The 15,532-nt window shown below is 47.3% G+C and overlaps 1 protein-coding gene across 1 annotated transcript in view; it reads left to right on the forward strand.

Annotated features, from left to right (window-relative positions):
• The first annotated feature begins 788 nt into the window (after positions 1 to 788).
• LOC143483320 (paired box protein Pax-3-like) overlaps positions 789 to 15,532 on the forward strand; it is a 27,682-nt gene continuing 12,938 nt past the window's right edge. Inside the window, exons 1-4 of the mRNA XM_076982163.1 lie at positions 789 to 1,533; positions 2,144 to 2,379; positions 3,021 to 3,150; positions 3,617 to 3,760. Of these exons, the coding sequence (XP_076838278.1) occupies positions 1,449 to 1,533; positions 2,144 to 2,379; positions 3,021 to 3,150; positions 3,617 to 3,760 (595 nt within the window). The 5' untranslated portion in view covers positions 789 to 1,448. The remainder of the gene's footprint in view (positions 1,534 to 2,143; positions 2,380 to 3,020; positions 3,151 to 3,616; positions 3,761 to 15,532) is intronic.

A 15,532-nucleotide genomic window follows, 5' to 3' on the forward strand; every position in this document is an offset into this window, starting at 1 on the left:
TTATCCACGAGCGTCCGAGCGCGCCGCCGATCATACGCGTCTCCGCTCTGCCACGAGGTGCCGGGTCCCCAGAGACCAGGACGCCGCGCTTTAACTGTCGACGTGTCTCTGTATATTAAACACGTTGACAGCTAACGTGTTTGTCACATTAGTCTCACACGAACGAGAGAAAATATATTTGAAAACCGTTTTATCGTGAAAATATATCAAGAAATACAAATACAATACAGATGCTTTCTGTCTTAGATGTCGCTCCAATCAAATTTACCAGTTTAATCTACTAAAAAGTTAAATTAAACAGAAAAAAGAAGTTTCGCGATGTGTACAGTGCCGCTGGATGGAGTCCTGTGCTGGTGCGGTCTTTGTGATACAGGCAGAAAGCGAACACTTCCAGAGCAGTGATGGATCAGGAGATCCTGAATGAACAGGGACCATTTGACTGACGTGAGGGTCTCAATGGGCTCCTGCAACTACAAAAGAGAGGAACTTAGAGAGAGAGAGAGAGAGAGAGAGAGTGAGTTAAAACAAACTGGGACAGAGTTGCATGCGTAGACCAACTAACTTAAAGATACAAAGAGACGGACTGAAGGAGCAAGGTGTATAGCTCCATTGAATGTCACGACGTTATAAATAACGGCTCCTCACAATTGAATCTCTTCCTACAGACACTTTTTACGGCACTCGCGGCGTCATACCCTGCTGAGACCCTCGCGCTCTTCGCCGCTGTATTGCGGCCCTGTACGCTGTTAATGCGCCAATAATTAGATTACAACTGGGATGTCCACAGTCTGGCGCGAGAGCTACTCTAATCTGGGGATGTAGATCTCATGTATTTTGTGTTTTGCCGACAAACCAGTAGCTTTAGTTCACAATCCTGCCAGATCTAACGCACGCGCACAAGACAACCTTGCTAGGAGCTATTTTCCTTAATGATTAGATCGAGGAGGACTCTTCTTTGCAGCCTAGTTTGTAGTAGTTTTGTGTTTATCAGCGACACATCGCCTTGAACCCTCGAGGTCATAGCGCAAGAAACTTTCAGGGAATTTGACCAATCAGAAAGCGCCGTCAGGTCTCGGGACCCTCCTACTTTCGACCAATCACAGACCTCGGTGCGTCGAAGGACCCTAGAAGTGAACAAGTGATAAAATGTTTCCCGAGTGACCGCCGACTCAATCCACAACAAGTGTGTCAGCATCCGCGGAGACCGCCACGCGCTTCCGAAATTGTTTCAGAATCAGCACCATCTCACGTCTCACCGTCTGGATATCACTGAACCTCGAAGGATTTGCGCCCAAGTATTTTTTTCTTCCAGAAGTTTGACTTTGTGAGGACGTGGTCCAAGCATCACCTCCACAGCCCACGGGGTCCACACACTTGACCATAAGCAGCACCGTCCCGGTGTGCGCGCGCCGTCCGCTGGTCCTCGCGGGGCGGACAGTGAGGGGCTCATGGCCGCGTTGGCAGGGGGCATTCCCAGGATGATGAGGCCCACGCCGCCCCAGAACTACCCGAGGGGGAGCTACTCTTTGGAAGGTAGGAGACACCACCCATGTCCTAATGTTGCAGCGCGAAAGTGCTGGTCTTTCATCTACTAGTCTCATTATAACGGTGGGTGAATCCTCAGCTATGCGGGGCATGTTTGTAATGACAAAAACAGCCTCGTTAAAATCAAACGTGACCAAACGGTAAATATGCAGATTGAATGTTGTTCGCTGACTTCTGGCCCGAACTAAAGGACGTGCTGTGAACGTGACGCCGCGGGACGTTTCAGCGCACTGGCCAAGGACGGAGGTGTTAACGTGTTGAAACACTCCTGGAAAAACAAAATTAAAAAATCAAAACTTCAGGAAAATTCTAAAATAGTTTTTTTAGAGAATAAGTTAAATGAATCCGGTTACAGCAACAGGTCAGAATCTGTCTTTCATTGGGGACCGTCGTACAATGATTTATACAACACAATAATTATTGTTGTTGTTATAATAATAATAATAATTATTATTATTATTATTATTATTATTATTGTTGTTGTTGTTGTTGTTGTTGTTGTTTATTATTATTATTACATTTCTAAATCATTATTGATATGGTCATAGTGGGCATTTAATCACATCTATATCTCTTAAATTTGTTCTTTCTCTTGAAGTCTCCACACCGTTAGGACAGGGTCGCGTCAACCAGCTTGGCGGAGTCTTCATTAACGGCCGTCCTCTGCCCAACCACATCCGCCACAAAATAGTGGAGATGGCGCATCACGGGATCCGGCCGTGCGTCATCTCCCGGCAGCTGCGCGTGTCCCACGGGTGCGTGTCCAAGATTCTGTGCAGGTATCAGGAGACGGGCTCCATCCGGCCCGGCGCCATCGGCGGCAGCAAGCCAAAGGTAAGAGTCCTCACACACGGGCACCGCTGCAAATGAATTCAAGACGAAAGAAACGCAGCATCAACTTTAGAATGAAAATGTTAACACCAGCTATTCAAAATCTCGTAGTTTGCTCTATTTTAATACTCACGCACTAGTCAAAAAGCGTTGTAGTTAGTGTATTATACACAGGACTTACGAAATGCAAAAGATTCTTGAAAATATTAATGTATTCAATTTCTTATATATGAGTGTATGTTTCGTTTCTAAAATGTAAAAGTCACTTTTCTGCATATTTGCACATTTTTTCTTAAAATACCTGTTTATATTGTAAACGTTAAGTGGTCATAAACCATATGGCGTTATTTAAGAATTTATTTCTGTACGCTAGATTTATGTATTTATACACCGATTAATAATTAAAAATATACATTATTTATCTAGCACATTCATTCAAACGAAGGAAGTTTAGAAGTTCTGTTTAAAATATAGGAAGCCTTTACTTTTGTAGTCTTGGACAGAAAAAAGTAATCTTTTGGAGATGGATTTGATATCTGGTCTTCCAGGTGGTTAGTTGATAGCCCGTTATATTATTCAGCTACATCTCACCTCTTACCAGTAAAATTAATCTTCCGTGTTATCGTTGTGTTTTGCATTAAAAGCAAAACACAAGTCCCGACGTGGATAGGAAGATCGAAGAATACAAAAGAGAAAACCCCGGGATGTTCAGTTGGGAGATCCGCGATAAACTTCTGAAAGACGGCATGTGTGACAGGAACAACGTGCCCTCAGGTAAACGTGGGACGGCTCGCTCGCCATTTTTGCTTTTAAAAACACATCATACTTCTGATTTTCATGCATCTGGCAAAATCCCTCTGTTAAATAAGAAGTTAACGTCTATATTCCATTATCGGCTTTAAAGGGTTTAAACACTGCCAGGTTTGAAGGGCTATCCTGCAGTAGCCTAGTTATTATTTAGTATTTACTCAGTTAGTACTTATTTACTCACAGGTCCAAGACTGTGCGTGTTTCTTAGTGAAACCACGTGAACAGCACGTTCAAACATAACAGCGAAAAGAAGCAATCAAAATAAATGTAAAAACACTTACTATGTTTATTATTTTAAATGTGCTTAAACGGGTTATAACTAGTGCTGAACGGAAACCCTGCAAATCTTGTTACCTTTTTGTGCAAACTGCATTAACACCGGGGGAAACGTCGTCTTTGTCGCGCCATAACAACGTTTGGTTCTTTACAGTGAGCGCCATCAGCCGAATCATGCGATGCAAGTTTGGTGGAAATGGAGACGACGACGACGACGACGACGAGATCGAAAAAAAGGAGTTGGAAGAAAACGAAAGACGCGCGAAACACAGCATCGATGGTATACTCGGGGATAGATGTAAGTTCTGACGAATCTCCATCTTCACGTGAATGTCTTGCGGTTCTTACCGTGTGCATAGTAACACGCCTACAGGTGTTTGGTTGGTCATTAGCAGTGTTGTGCAACAAGTTGGTTTGATAACACCACAAATGACCGTTGCCTAACGATTATTATTATTGTCTCGAATAAAAATAACAACAACAATAATAATGCTATTATTGTTGTTATAGCAATAGTAATAATAATGTTATTTATATTATAATTGAATATATATAGGAAACCTATTATTGTGAAAGGAATATTGATCTAACTTAACTTAGAGAAACTTAAACCCTTAAAATGTTCAAAGGGAGTTCGGGGCCAAATATTTCAGCAGGATTAACATTAAATGTTTTTTTTTTTACATTTTCTAATAAGTTTCACTGCCGTTTCATGTAACATATGGTAGACTTAAAGCAACTGTTTATATGTAAAAAAAGAAATAGACTTCTGGATAGTGGTTTGAAATTTGCAGGTTAACGAAACGGTCCAGGAGGTGAACTGTCTGAATCAGTTAATCAAACATTTGTCCAAGAATCCCGCTCGGTAAAAGACGGGCCTGCGGTCCACAATCGGACACTTGAGGATGAACTTGGGAGACAAAGGCGCGCGAGTCCATGAGCTCACGCTTCGGTTTCACGCGCACAAAGGCGCGCCGAGCAGCAGCTTGGTGCTTACAAAAGACACCAACCTTTTCAAAATTTGGAGAGAAAGGAAGAAAAAACGCTCCAACAAAAGACGCAGAGAAGACATTATGGACGGCCAATGAGAGATGAATTATTCAAGAAAGGACTATAGCCCTGGTCTCAGAGTGGGTTTTTACACCGCGCGGCCTCGATAAAATGTCTATTTTCATCTACAAAATATCTCCATGGAGACTTCTCAGCTTAAAATGCCTTTCAGATCCAGAGGAACAATAACTCTATGAAAGCGGTTAAGTTGAAACCAAAAATGAGCAAAACCCTCCTTAACACTTGTTGATAACCGACCTGTTGAAGATTTAGTTACATGTTTAGAGTATGATACAAACCAAGAGTTATTAGTAGCTAATTCAGTAGTAGGCTACTACTGTAAAAATATCATTAGGATATATAGTATGTAGAAGTTAATTCGAGTTAAGCTTCGAATAAAATGCAAAGATATAAACGGCTGGAAAATAACAGTGTGAAATGTTTACGGCTTTAGGAACTTGATAGATCGTGTTAGTGGTGTTTCATCAAAACTTATTTAGGCATGTAATGGGTTTAAATAGACCCTAGACATATTCACTTAATTATATGTTAATGCCAAGATGTTTTAGATGCAGGTCTGTTGTGTAATTTTCACATCATATCTGTTTTTATAACCTCCAACTCGTCACATTCTTGAGGAGTTTGTTCTGGATGTCCAGTCTAGAGGACACTGGAGATGGGCCGGTCCGGGACACGGTGCCATCGCCTCGCGTCGTGGGCCATGCTACAATCACAGCACATTATAGTCAGTGATCGCAGTGAAAACCCTGTCTAGTAGATTAAATCGAGCCCTTTCTTCGTATCCACTTTCATGTGGGGACAAATGCCGCCCCTTCCTCTCGGCCCGGGGCGCCTTCATCCTCCACTGGGCCTTTTCGCTCGCGCTTTTCTAGCGCAGATCGGTTAATAATTAGTTTAACAAACGACTTTCAGTATGTTTCTTTTTCAGGTAGACTACACATTTTATATGAATGTTTGAAAGAGTCCCATTTTTGCACGTTTGTCGTACCGAACTCAATTGCTGTTCAAGTCCTTTCGGCTTGGCAGAGAACAACTAAAATACAGTTTAACTAGAACCAAAACTGTTTGCTCTTGGGAACATAGTTTGAGGATGCTTTTATTGTGTGACGCGGGCTAATTAGTGAGTAATTATGAACGACTCCTGCTGGGATGTTTTCATGGACCTACAAAGAATTCTACCGACTTTTTATTGAATTATGTAATCATTGTGTAAACAAAAAAACGACCCACCCAAACAACAACAACAAAATACCCCAACAAAACGGAAAATATATGCATTAAAACATGTAATAACAAAAATAAAAAAATAAAAATAAATAACGCTAAGCAATGAAACAATTAGATGCATGAAGATTATTGTAACAGACAAGTCCGTTAGGTTGTAAGAATATGAATATAAAATGAACGTGACACTTTAATTGTTTGTATTTATCTAACTGACAAACAAACAAACAATGACCTCGGCCCTTCTGTTGGTATGCAAATGAGTTCGGGTAATAAAGCGGAGTGATACTCTGTGTGCTGAGCGCCACTTGACAGCAAACTCCGCTTTGTACCGCTGCACTGTTTATCATGGGCACTATTTCACTCTGCTCTCGCTGGCTGTCACGACTTTACTTGTGTCTTCTTCCTTTATATTCACGTGTGAAAGGGGTTTTTTGCACTATCAAGAGTGAGTGTTCTGACCAAGTATTGATGAAGGAGGTGTTTGCTGAGTGTAGTTGTTGAGGGGAACGCCATGTTGACTCGGGTGACTGCTTCACTCCTTTTGTTGCGCTCTTTAAGTGCTGAGATCAAAGAGAGGGTCCTTAGATTTATTTGTCTGGGAAAAGCCCAAGACAGAGGATCTTTAGACCGACCCGGCAGACCGACCCTGCAGACTGACCCTGCAGACTGATCCGGCAGACTGTTGCAACCCAGCACTGTAGCAGAGAGTTTCTCTAACTTCACGCCACTGATGTGATGGATACTGTTTGCTTGACATTTAATGGCTGTTGCTCAGGAGAGAAGCTGTGTTTGTAGGACGTGTGTGAGTCTGGAGAGGAGCTGTGTTTGTAGGACGTGTGTGAGTCTGGAGGGGAGCTGTGTTTGTAGGACGTGTGTGAGTCTGGAGAGGATGCAGGCTTTCGTCTTCATTGGCCTGTACTGGATAGGGTAAAACTTGCAACCTTCTTATCTATTTAAGCGATATTTAAACAATTTTCTGAATTTGTTTATTAATAATAAATTCGGAATGATTACATTCAGAGTTATGAATTGTATTTTTTTTTTTGTATTTATTTATTTTTTTTCAAAATGATAATTGATGAAGGAAACTTTAAGAAAATTTTTAAAAATCAATTGTGGAGAGGCTGTTTGCAGCCAGTGCCCGTAAGGTTGCGATGCACAAATCCATAAAAATATTGGGACAAAAGCACTCCTGGCTGGGTTCATCCGCTTTATTATCCTGTGCTGTTAACTTTGGGAAGACAGACACTCCTTGAGCCTCATTTAGCTAATTAAAAGTAACTAAAGTCATCAAAGAGCACTGGCCCCTGCTCTCAACAGCTTTCTTTCTACAGCGGGCAAGAAAAGAAAACTCAGAAATACAAACAGTCAAAGGGATGAAGTTTTTGCCTTTTTTTTTTCTTTTTCTTTCTTTCTTTCTTTTATTTTGAAAGGGAGTCCCGCGGTGTCTGATTGAATGAGCTCAGTTCTTTCAGCTCTGTCATGGTGAACGCAGTCAACATGTAATAATTGGTTTCATTGAGGAGCATTCCAGCAATCTGCTGCCTTTCTGCGGAGGGTATTGTTCTATCCATCGGCCAATGGCCAGGAAGACAGAGAGAATCAACTGCTCACAAAACATGAAAGATTTAGCTGCCTTTGTCCTGGAAAGCGAGGAGGACTTTGTTTGTGTAAATAAAGTGGGGGTGTGCTGGCATACCATTATCCCAGAAAGGAGCTCACTCAATAGTGCGAGAGAGAGAGATAGATAGATAGATATAGAGAGAGTGAGAGTGAGAGAGAGAGCGAGAGAGAGAGAGAAAGGTGAAGGCCTGAATTTAAAGACAGAAGAAATAACAGCAACAGTGGCACAGAGAGAGAGAGAGAGAGAGAGAGAGAGAGTTGTAGGGATGAAAAGCTCTTGCTCTAACGTTATGAGAAGTTCCGGTCTGAGACAGCTGAGGTACTGCAGAACGGTTTTTATGATATTGTCATTTTTGAGTGTATGTTGTGTTCTGGTACTTTTGAACATGCTTTAGTAATTTTTCAAGTATTTTTATGCTGTTAAATGGTTGGATGTGTGTGTGTGTGTGTGTGTGTGTGTGTGTGTGTGTGTGTGTGTGTGTGTGTGTGTGTGTGTGTGTGTGTGTGTGTGTGTGTAAGAGAGAGAGAAAGAGGGAGCGTGAGAGAGAGACAGTGAAAGAGGGACTGAGAGATATATTTTTGCTTATCAATGAACAAGAGTCCTAGTCTTCCTGCTAGAATGCTTCTCCCAGTCGAACCTCTTCAGAGATGTAGACATGTCCCCTCTTCACCACCCTCTCTCTCTCTATCACCCCACCCTCTCTCTCTCCATCACCCCCACCCTCTCTCTCTCCATCACCCCCACCCTCTCTCTCTCCATCACCCCCACCCTCTCTCTCTCTCCATCACCCCACCCTCTCTCTCCATCACCCCACCCTCTCTCTCCATCACCCCCACCCTCTCTCTCTCCATCACCCCATCCTCTCTCTCCATCACCCCCACCCTGTGTGTCTCTGCTTCCTCTCTCCATCACCCCACCCTCTCTCTCTCCATCACCCCCACCCTCTCTCTCTCTATCACCCCACCCTCTCTCTCCATCACCCCCACCCTCTCTCTCTCCTTCACCCCATCCTCTCTCTCCATCACCCCCACCCTCTCTCTCTCCTTCACCCCACCCTCTCTCTCCATCACCCCCACCCTCTCTCTCTCCATCACCCCACCCTCTCTCTCTCCATCACCCCCACCCTCTCTCTCTCCTTCACCCCATCCTCTCTCTCTCCTTCACCCCATCCTCTCTCTCCATCACCCCCACCCTCTCTCTCATCACCCCCACCCTCTCTCTCTCCATCACCCCACCCTCTCTCTCCATCACCCCCACCCTCTCTCTCTCCTTCACCCCATCCTCTCTCTCTCCTTCACCCCATCCTCTCTCTCCATCACCCCCACCCTCTCTCTCCATCACCCCCCATCACCCCCACCCTCTCTCTCCTTCACCCCACCCTCTCTCTCTCCTTCACCCCATCCTCTCTCCATCACCCCACCCTCTCTCTCTCCATCACCCCACCCTCTCTCTCTCCATCACCCCCACCCTCTCTCTCCATCACCCCCACCCTCTCTCTCTCCTTCACCCCATCCTCTCTCTCCATCTTCCTCTCTCTCCTTCACCCCCACCCTCTCTCTCTCCATCACCCCCACCCTCTCTCTCCATCACCCCCACCCTCTCTCTCCATCACCCCCACCCTCTCTCTCTCCTTCACCCCACCCTCTCTCCATCACCCCACCCTCTCTCTCCATCACCCCCACCCTCTCTCTCTCCTTCACCCCACCCTCTCTCTCTCCATCACCCCATCCTCTCTCTCCATCACCCCCCACCCTCTCTCTCTCCTTCACCCCACCCTCTCTCTCTCCATCACCCCCACCCTCTCTCTCCATCACCCCCCACCCTCTCTCTCCATCACCCCCCACCCTCTCTCTCTCCATCACCCCCACCCTCTCTCTCTCCATCACCCCATCCTCTCTCTCCATCACCCCCACCCTCTCTCTCTCCTTCACCCCATCCTCTCTCTCCATCTTCCTCTTTCCCCATCACCACCACTCTCTCTCTCCATCACCCCATCCTCTCTCTACATCTTCCTCTCTCTCCATTTCCCCCACCCTCTCTCTCTTTATTTCTCTCATTCTATCTATCTCTCTGTTCTCCCTACTCTTGAGAAATATGCCTTATATCCTGAACCTGGTGAGCAGAAGAATTTTGTTGTTTCAGTGTCATGAGGCGTGTTGTATGATGATGGAGTGATAGAGAATTGTTGAACATGGCGTGTGCTGCCCTTGTTAACACGTACCTGCGTCTGTGAGGCAGCGATGTGCTTTAACAACCTCAGGTGAAACCCCCCCCCCCCCCCCCCCCCCCCCCCATCAGCCTCTGAGTTTCAGCTCCAGTTGGGCTGTAAGCAGGAGGCACAGAAGAGGTGCTGTGGTTACCGGGCCCACCAGAACTCTTCTACTCTGACTGGTTCCAGACTGAGTTCTGGTTCTCAACATGTTTTCTCTCTTTCTTTTTAAAGAAACACACACACACACACACACACGCACACACACACACACACACACACACACAGAGTTGTCTCTATGCTTCATCGGTCCTTCTTTCTCTTGTGGTAGTCGCATTGTGTATTAATTCAAAGGACAATTAATGAATGTGAGGTGTCTTTGATGGGGTGTGTGTGTGTGTGGGAGATGTGTGTGTGTGTGTGGGGGGATGTGTCTGTGTGGGTGTGTGTGTGGGTGGATGTGTGTGTGTGGGGGGATGTGTCTGTGTGGGTGTGTGTGTTAGTGGGGATGTGTGGGGGTGTTTGAGTTGTGTGGTTGTCAGTGTCAGGGGGTGTGTGGGTGTGGTGGCGTGTGTGGGTGTCTGTGGGGGGTGTGTGGATGTGTGAGGTTGTGGGGGGGGGGTGAGGGGGGTGTGGGGGGTGTTTGGGATGTGTGTGGGTGGGGTGGGTGTGGGGGTGTGTGAGGGAGTGTGGGGCTGTGGGGGTGTAAGTGTGTAGGGGTGTGAGGTTGTGGGGGTGTGTGGGTGTGTGTGGGTGTTTGGGGTGGATGTGGGGTTGTGGGGTTGCGGGGGTGTGTGGGGGTGTAGGGTTGTGGGGTGTATGTGGGTGTGTGGGGCGTGTGTGGGTGTTTGGGGTGGGTGTGGGGTTGTGGGGGTGTGTGGGTGTGTGGGGTTGTGGGGGTGTGTGTGGGTGTTTGGGGTGGGTGTGGGGTTGTGGGGGTGTGTGGGGGTGTGGGGTTGTGGGGTGTATGTGGGTGTTTGGGGTGGGGTTGTGGGGGTGTGTGGGTGTGTGGGGTGTATGTGGGTGTGGGGGTGTGTGTGGGTGTTTGGGGTGGGTGTGGGGTTGTGGGGGTGTGTGGGGGTGTGGGGTTGTGGGGTGTATGTGGGTGTTTGGGGTGGGGTTGTGGGGGTGTGTGGGGGTGTGGGGTTGTGGGGTGTATGTGGGTGTTTGGGGTGGGGTTGTGGGGGTGTGTGGGTGTGTGGGGTGTGTGGGGGTGTGTGTGGGTGTTTGGGGTGGGTGTGGGGTTGTGGGGGTGTGTGGGGGTGTGGGGTTGTGGGGTGTATGTGGGTGTTTGGGTGGGGTTGTGGGGGTGTGTGGGTGTGTGGGGGTATGTGGGTGTGGGGTGTGTGTGGGTGTTTGGGGTGGGTGTGGGGTTGTGGGGGTGTGTGGGTGTGTGGGGTTGTGGGTGTATGTGGGTGTGGGGGTGTGTGGGGGTGTGTGTGGGGGTGTGTGTGGGTGTTTGGGGTGGGTGTGGGGTTGTGGGGGTGTGTGGGTGTGTGGGGTTGTGGGGTGTATGTGGGTGTGGGGGTGTGTGGGGGTGTGTGGGTGTGGGGTGTGTGGGGTTGTGGGGTGTGTGTGGGTGTGGGGTGTGGGGTGTGGGGGTTTGTGGGGGGTGTGGGGTGGGTGTGTGGGGGTGTGGTGTGTGGGGGTGTGTGTGGTGTTGTGGGTGTGGTGGGGTGTGTGGGGTGGGGGTTGTGTGTGGATGGGGTGTGTGTGGTGTGGGGTTGGGTGTGTGGGTTGGGGGGGTGGGGTTGTGGTGTGTGTTGCGTGGGGGTGGTGTGTGTGGTGTGGGTTGTGGGGGAGGTGGTGTGTGGGTGGGGGTGTGGTTTGTGTGGGGGTGGGTGTGGGTGTGTGTGGGTGGGGGTGTGTGTGGGGTGTGTGTGGGTGGTGTGTGGTGTGTGTGGGTGTGGGGGTGTGTGTGGGGGTGTGTGTGTGTGTGTGGTGTGGTGTGTGTGGTGTGTGTGTGGGGGGGTGTGTGGGGGTGTGTGGGTGTGGGGGGGGGTGTGGGGGGGGGTGTGGGGGTGTGTGTGGGTGTGTGTGGGGGTGTGTGTGGGTGTTTGGGGTGGGGGTGTGTGGGGGTGTGTGTGGGGGTGTGTGGTGTGTGGGGGGGGGTGTGTGGGTGTGTGTGGTGGTGTGTGTGTGTGTGGGGGTGTGGGTGGTGTGTGGGGGTGTGTGGGTGTGTGTGGGGGTGTGTGGGGGTGTGTGTGTGTGGGGGGGGTGTGTGGGTGTGTGTGGGGGGGGTGTGTGGGGGTGTGTGGGGATATTGTTGTGAGCAGTAGATGAAGAGTTGGTGAGAGGAGAGGTCAAAGGGCGTTGTCAGCCTATTAAACACACAATGAGATGTTAATTGAGAAAAGCTAAACAACAATCTCAACTACTTAACTAGGAGGAAAAGGAGGAAATCATTATTGAAGCAGGGAGGGAGAGAGAGAGAGAGACAGAGAGAGAGAGAGACAGAGAGACACACACACAGAGAGAGAGAGAGAGAGGGAGAGAGAGAGAGAGAGACAGAGACAGAGAGACACACACACAGAGAGAGAGAGAGAGAGAGAGAGAGAGAGAGAGAGAGACAGAGACACAGAGAGACACACAGACACAGAGAGAGAGAGAGAGAGAGAGAGAGGAGAGGGGGAGAGAAGAGAGAGAGAGAGAGAGAGAGAGATTGACACCATTTACCCCATGTGTATGTATAGCAGTGAAGTCTGTGGTCTAATCATTCATCACAAATGCTTAATGGGACACAAAGCCCATAGAAACATTTCACTTGGAATTTTTTCACAATATCTTAAAGGTCCACAGGAATACAGCAGTGAGACAACAGCAGTGAGACGACAGCAGTGAGACATTCCTCCTTCTGTCCACATGTTCAAACCACTCTGAAGCTCAGACCAGGTTATCTAGACCGCCTCCACCCACAAACAACACCCTCACAGCCATAAAAACACAACCTTCACAACCCTCTCAAAAACACACCTCAAAACAATGCTCACAGAGAGGGAGGAAGAGAGAGAGAGGGAGAGAAAGAGAAAGGGGAAGAGAGAGACCGACAGAGAGAGAAAGAGAGAGAGAAAACCAAGTAGGATTAACTTTGAGTGAGTTTTTTATGTCACCAGGAAATAAAAACATCTGTGAAAGATCTCGGTAGTAACTACGGCCTCATCATGAAAACCACACCACAACACTTCACACACATCTATCACTACCTTACGCAACTTCTGATTTTCTACAGACCAGATAAATGTACTGTAGCTTCGGTTTGGGCTTAAGAAAATATCTGCATTGTCATTCTGGATCTGAATTCTACAAGCCTGCAGCCTTTTTAGAGGTTTATAACAGAAACAAACACACATTTATAAACCATCGTAAAGAGCAGAGAAGTGGACAAGAACGCTCTGTTTCCCTCCTATATTAGATGGACACTTCTTATAATGAAATACTTTTTAGAATTGCATACTGCATACTGATTGTAATTGCATACTACTTAAAATTGCATTACTACTTATAATTGTATGTTGCATATAACTGCATAAAGCATAATCACATAGATCTGAATGCTACATACTACATGATACTCTGTGGTTTAGCTTCTTTGCTGTGGAGGTAATTTGGTGGATTGAAGAAGTGAGTTCATAAATGTGTGATTAAAGATGCTGAAAAACACAACGGTGAAGACTCATCTCCAGAGAGAGAAGTGAGATACCTGAGAGACTTGAGAGATGTGTGAGACGTGAGAGAGATGTGTGAGACGTGAGAGAGATGTGCTTAATGATAATTCATTATAGTGACATGAAGCTGATTCATGTTGATGGTGGAATCATAAGAAACAGGAACTGAAACATATGTGTTGAACTGGTGTGTGTGTGTGTGTGTGTGTGAGAGAGAGAGAGAGAGAGAGAGAGAGAGAGAGAGAGAGAGGGAACTAGTGACTGCAGCTTGAGTTGGTGCTCTGGTGGTTTGGAGGGAGGGCAGGGTGTCCACTGTCCCACACCCAGAGATGGAGAGCTGTGTCTGGGCTGCGTCACAGGGGACCTGTGGGTCACTGGTGGTGTTAACAGGGTTAAGATAATGTTTGGACATGCAGTCACAGGTAATGTCAGTCTGGAAAAAACATCCTGACTGCTGGAGAGAGTGCTGAGGTTTAGCTGGGAGTGTGAGGAAGTGTGAGGAAGGTGTGTGGAATGTCAAATTGTCAAATTTATTTATATAGCGCTTTTCACAACACATGTTTTCACAAGGCAGCTTTACAATCGTATGGGTCCAGATCCCTAATGAGCCAAAGGCGACAGTGGTGAGGAAAAAAACTCCCTATGATGGTGGGGATTAGGAAGAAACCTCGGGAACCCATCCTCCATTGTGTGAAAGTGTGAGGAAGGTGTGTAGAAGTGTGAGGAAGGTGTGTGGGGAAGTTGTGTGGAAGTGTGACGCTCGATTCAAACTTGCTGCCTTTATCTCACTTTTATTCACTTTGTCATCTTATTGACTTCAGATTGTGTATTTTCAGTGAGTTGCTTTAATAACTCAGATATGATGTGTGTGTCTGTGTGTCTGGGTGGAACTTTAGTTTAAATCCAAACATTCTGTGGTGAAATGACATTTTATAAAGTTAAACTGTTCGATTTGTTTTGACATAGAAAGTGTGTGTGTGTGTGTGTGTGTGTGTGTGTGTGTGTGTGTGTGTGTGTGTGTGTGTGTGTGAAATTTCCTTTTGTGTATTTTTCTGCTTTGTGTGGGTGTGGCTTTGCTGATTCATTGGATTTGATGGAGTTATTTCTATGCTACACACACACACACACACACACACACACACACACACACACACACACCACACACACACACACACACACACACACACACACAGAGAGGATGACATGCTGTGCACCCACAATGCCAGTTTGTGGTGAGACTGGAATTGTGTTAAGTGCATCCTGTTGCTATAAAGCTGTTATCTGTTTGTTGTTTGTTTGTTGGTGTTGTCTGAAAGAAAAATCTCACATGGTCTAGCATGTTCCAAACTCTCATAAAACTATATTTCTTACACCAGTTTCTCTCTCATTCTATTCTCTCCCCCCTCCCTCTCTGCTCCCCTCTCACCTCCCCTCTCTCTCTCTCTCTCTCTCTCTCTCTCTCTCTCTCTCTCCTCTCTCTCTCTCTCTCCCTCCCTCTTTCTCCTCTCCTCTCCCTCCCTCCCTCCCTCCCTCCATTTTTCCTCCCTCCCTCTCTCCCTCCCTCCCTCCCTCCCTCCATTTTTCCTCCCTCTCTCTCCCTCCCTCCCTCCCTCCCTCCATTTTTCCTCCCTCTCTCTCCCTCCCTCCCTCCCTCCCTCCATTTTTCCTCCCTCTCTCTCCCTCTCTCTCTCCCCCATGGCAGCTGGGGTACTCGTGTGTGTTTTGTGGGTGGATTGGCTCTCTGTTCCTCCCTCTTAACTAAAGGCCCCAGATGGACTCATAATCATCTCTGTATCCATTCTCCTCTATATACTCCTTAATATACTCCAGCCTGGCCAGGCAGGGGCCCCGGGGTCCAGGGGTCCAGGGGGCCAGCACTCCTCCACTGTGCAAATAAATGCTTCATTTGTCTCTTCTGCCTTTTGTTTCGTTAGCTGAACACATGTCGCTAGCTCAATTACCCTGCCGTTTAACTGCCCCTCAGGAGGAGATAACTCTCTCTCTACCCAGGGCTGTAAATGCCCCAGATGGACCCCCCCCCCCCCCCCCCCCACACACACCCCTCACCCCAACCTAATCACTGGTGCTCACTGTCTCTCTGACTCCGACTCTCTCTCTCTCTCTCTCTCTCTCTCTCTCTCTCTCTCCCTCCCTCCCTCTCTCTCTGACTCCAACTCTCTCTCTTTCCCTCTCTCTCTCTCTCTCTCTCTTTCCCTCTCTCTCTCTCTCTCTTGTTGATCGTTTCTCTCTCTTTTCGTTTTATTTTTAGCCCCT

This window comes from Brachyhypopomus gauderio, chromosome 19 (assembly GCF_052324685.1).
Source record: "Brachyhypopomus gauderio isolate BG-103 chromosome 19, BGAUD_0.2, whole genome shotgun sequence".
Taxonomy (NCBI): domain Eukaryota; kingdom Metazoa; phylum Chordata; class Actinopteri; order Gymnotiformes; family Hypopomidae; genus Brachyhypopomus; species Brachyhypopomus gauderio.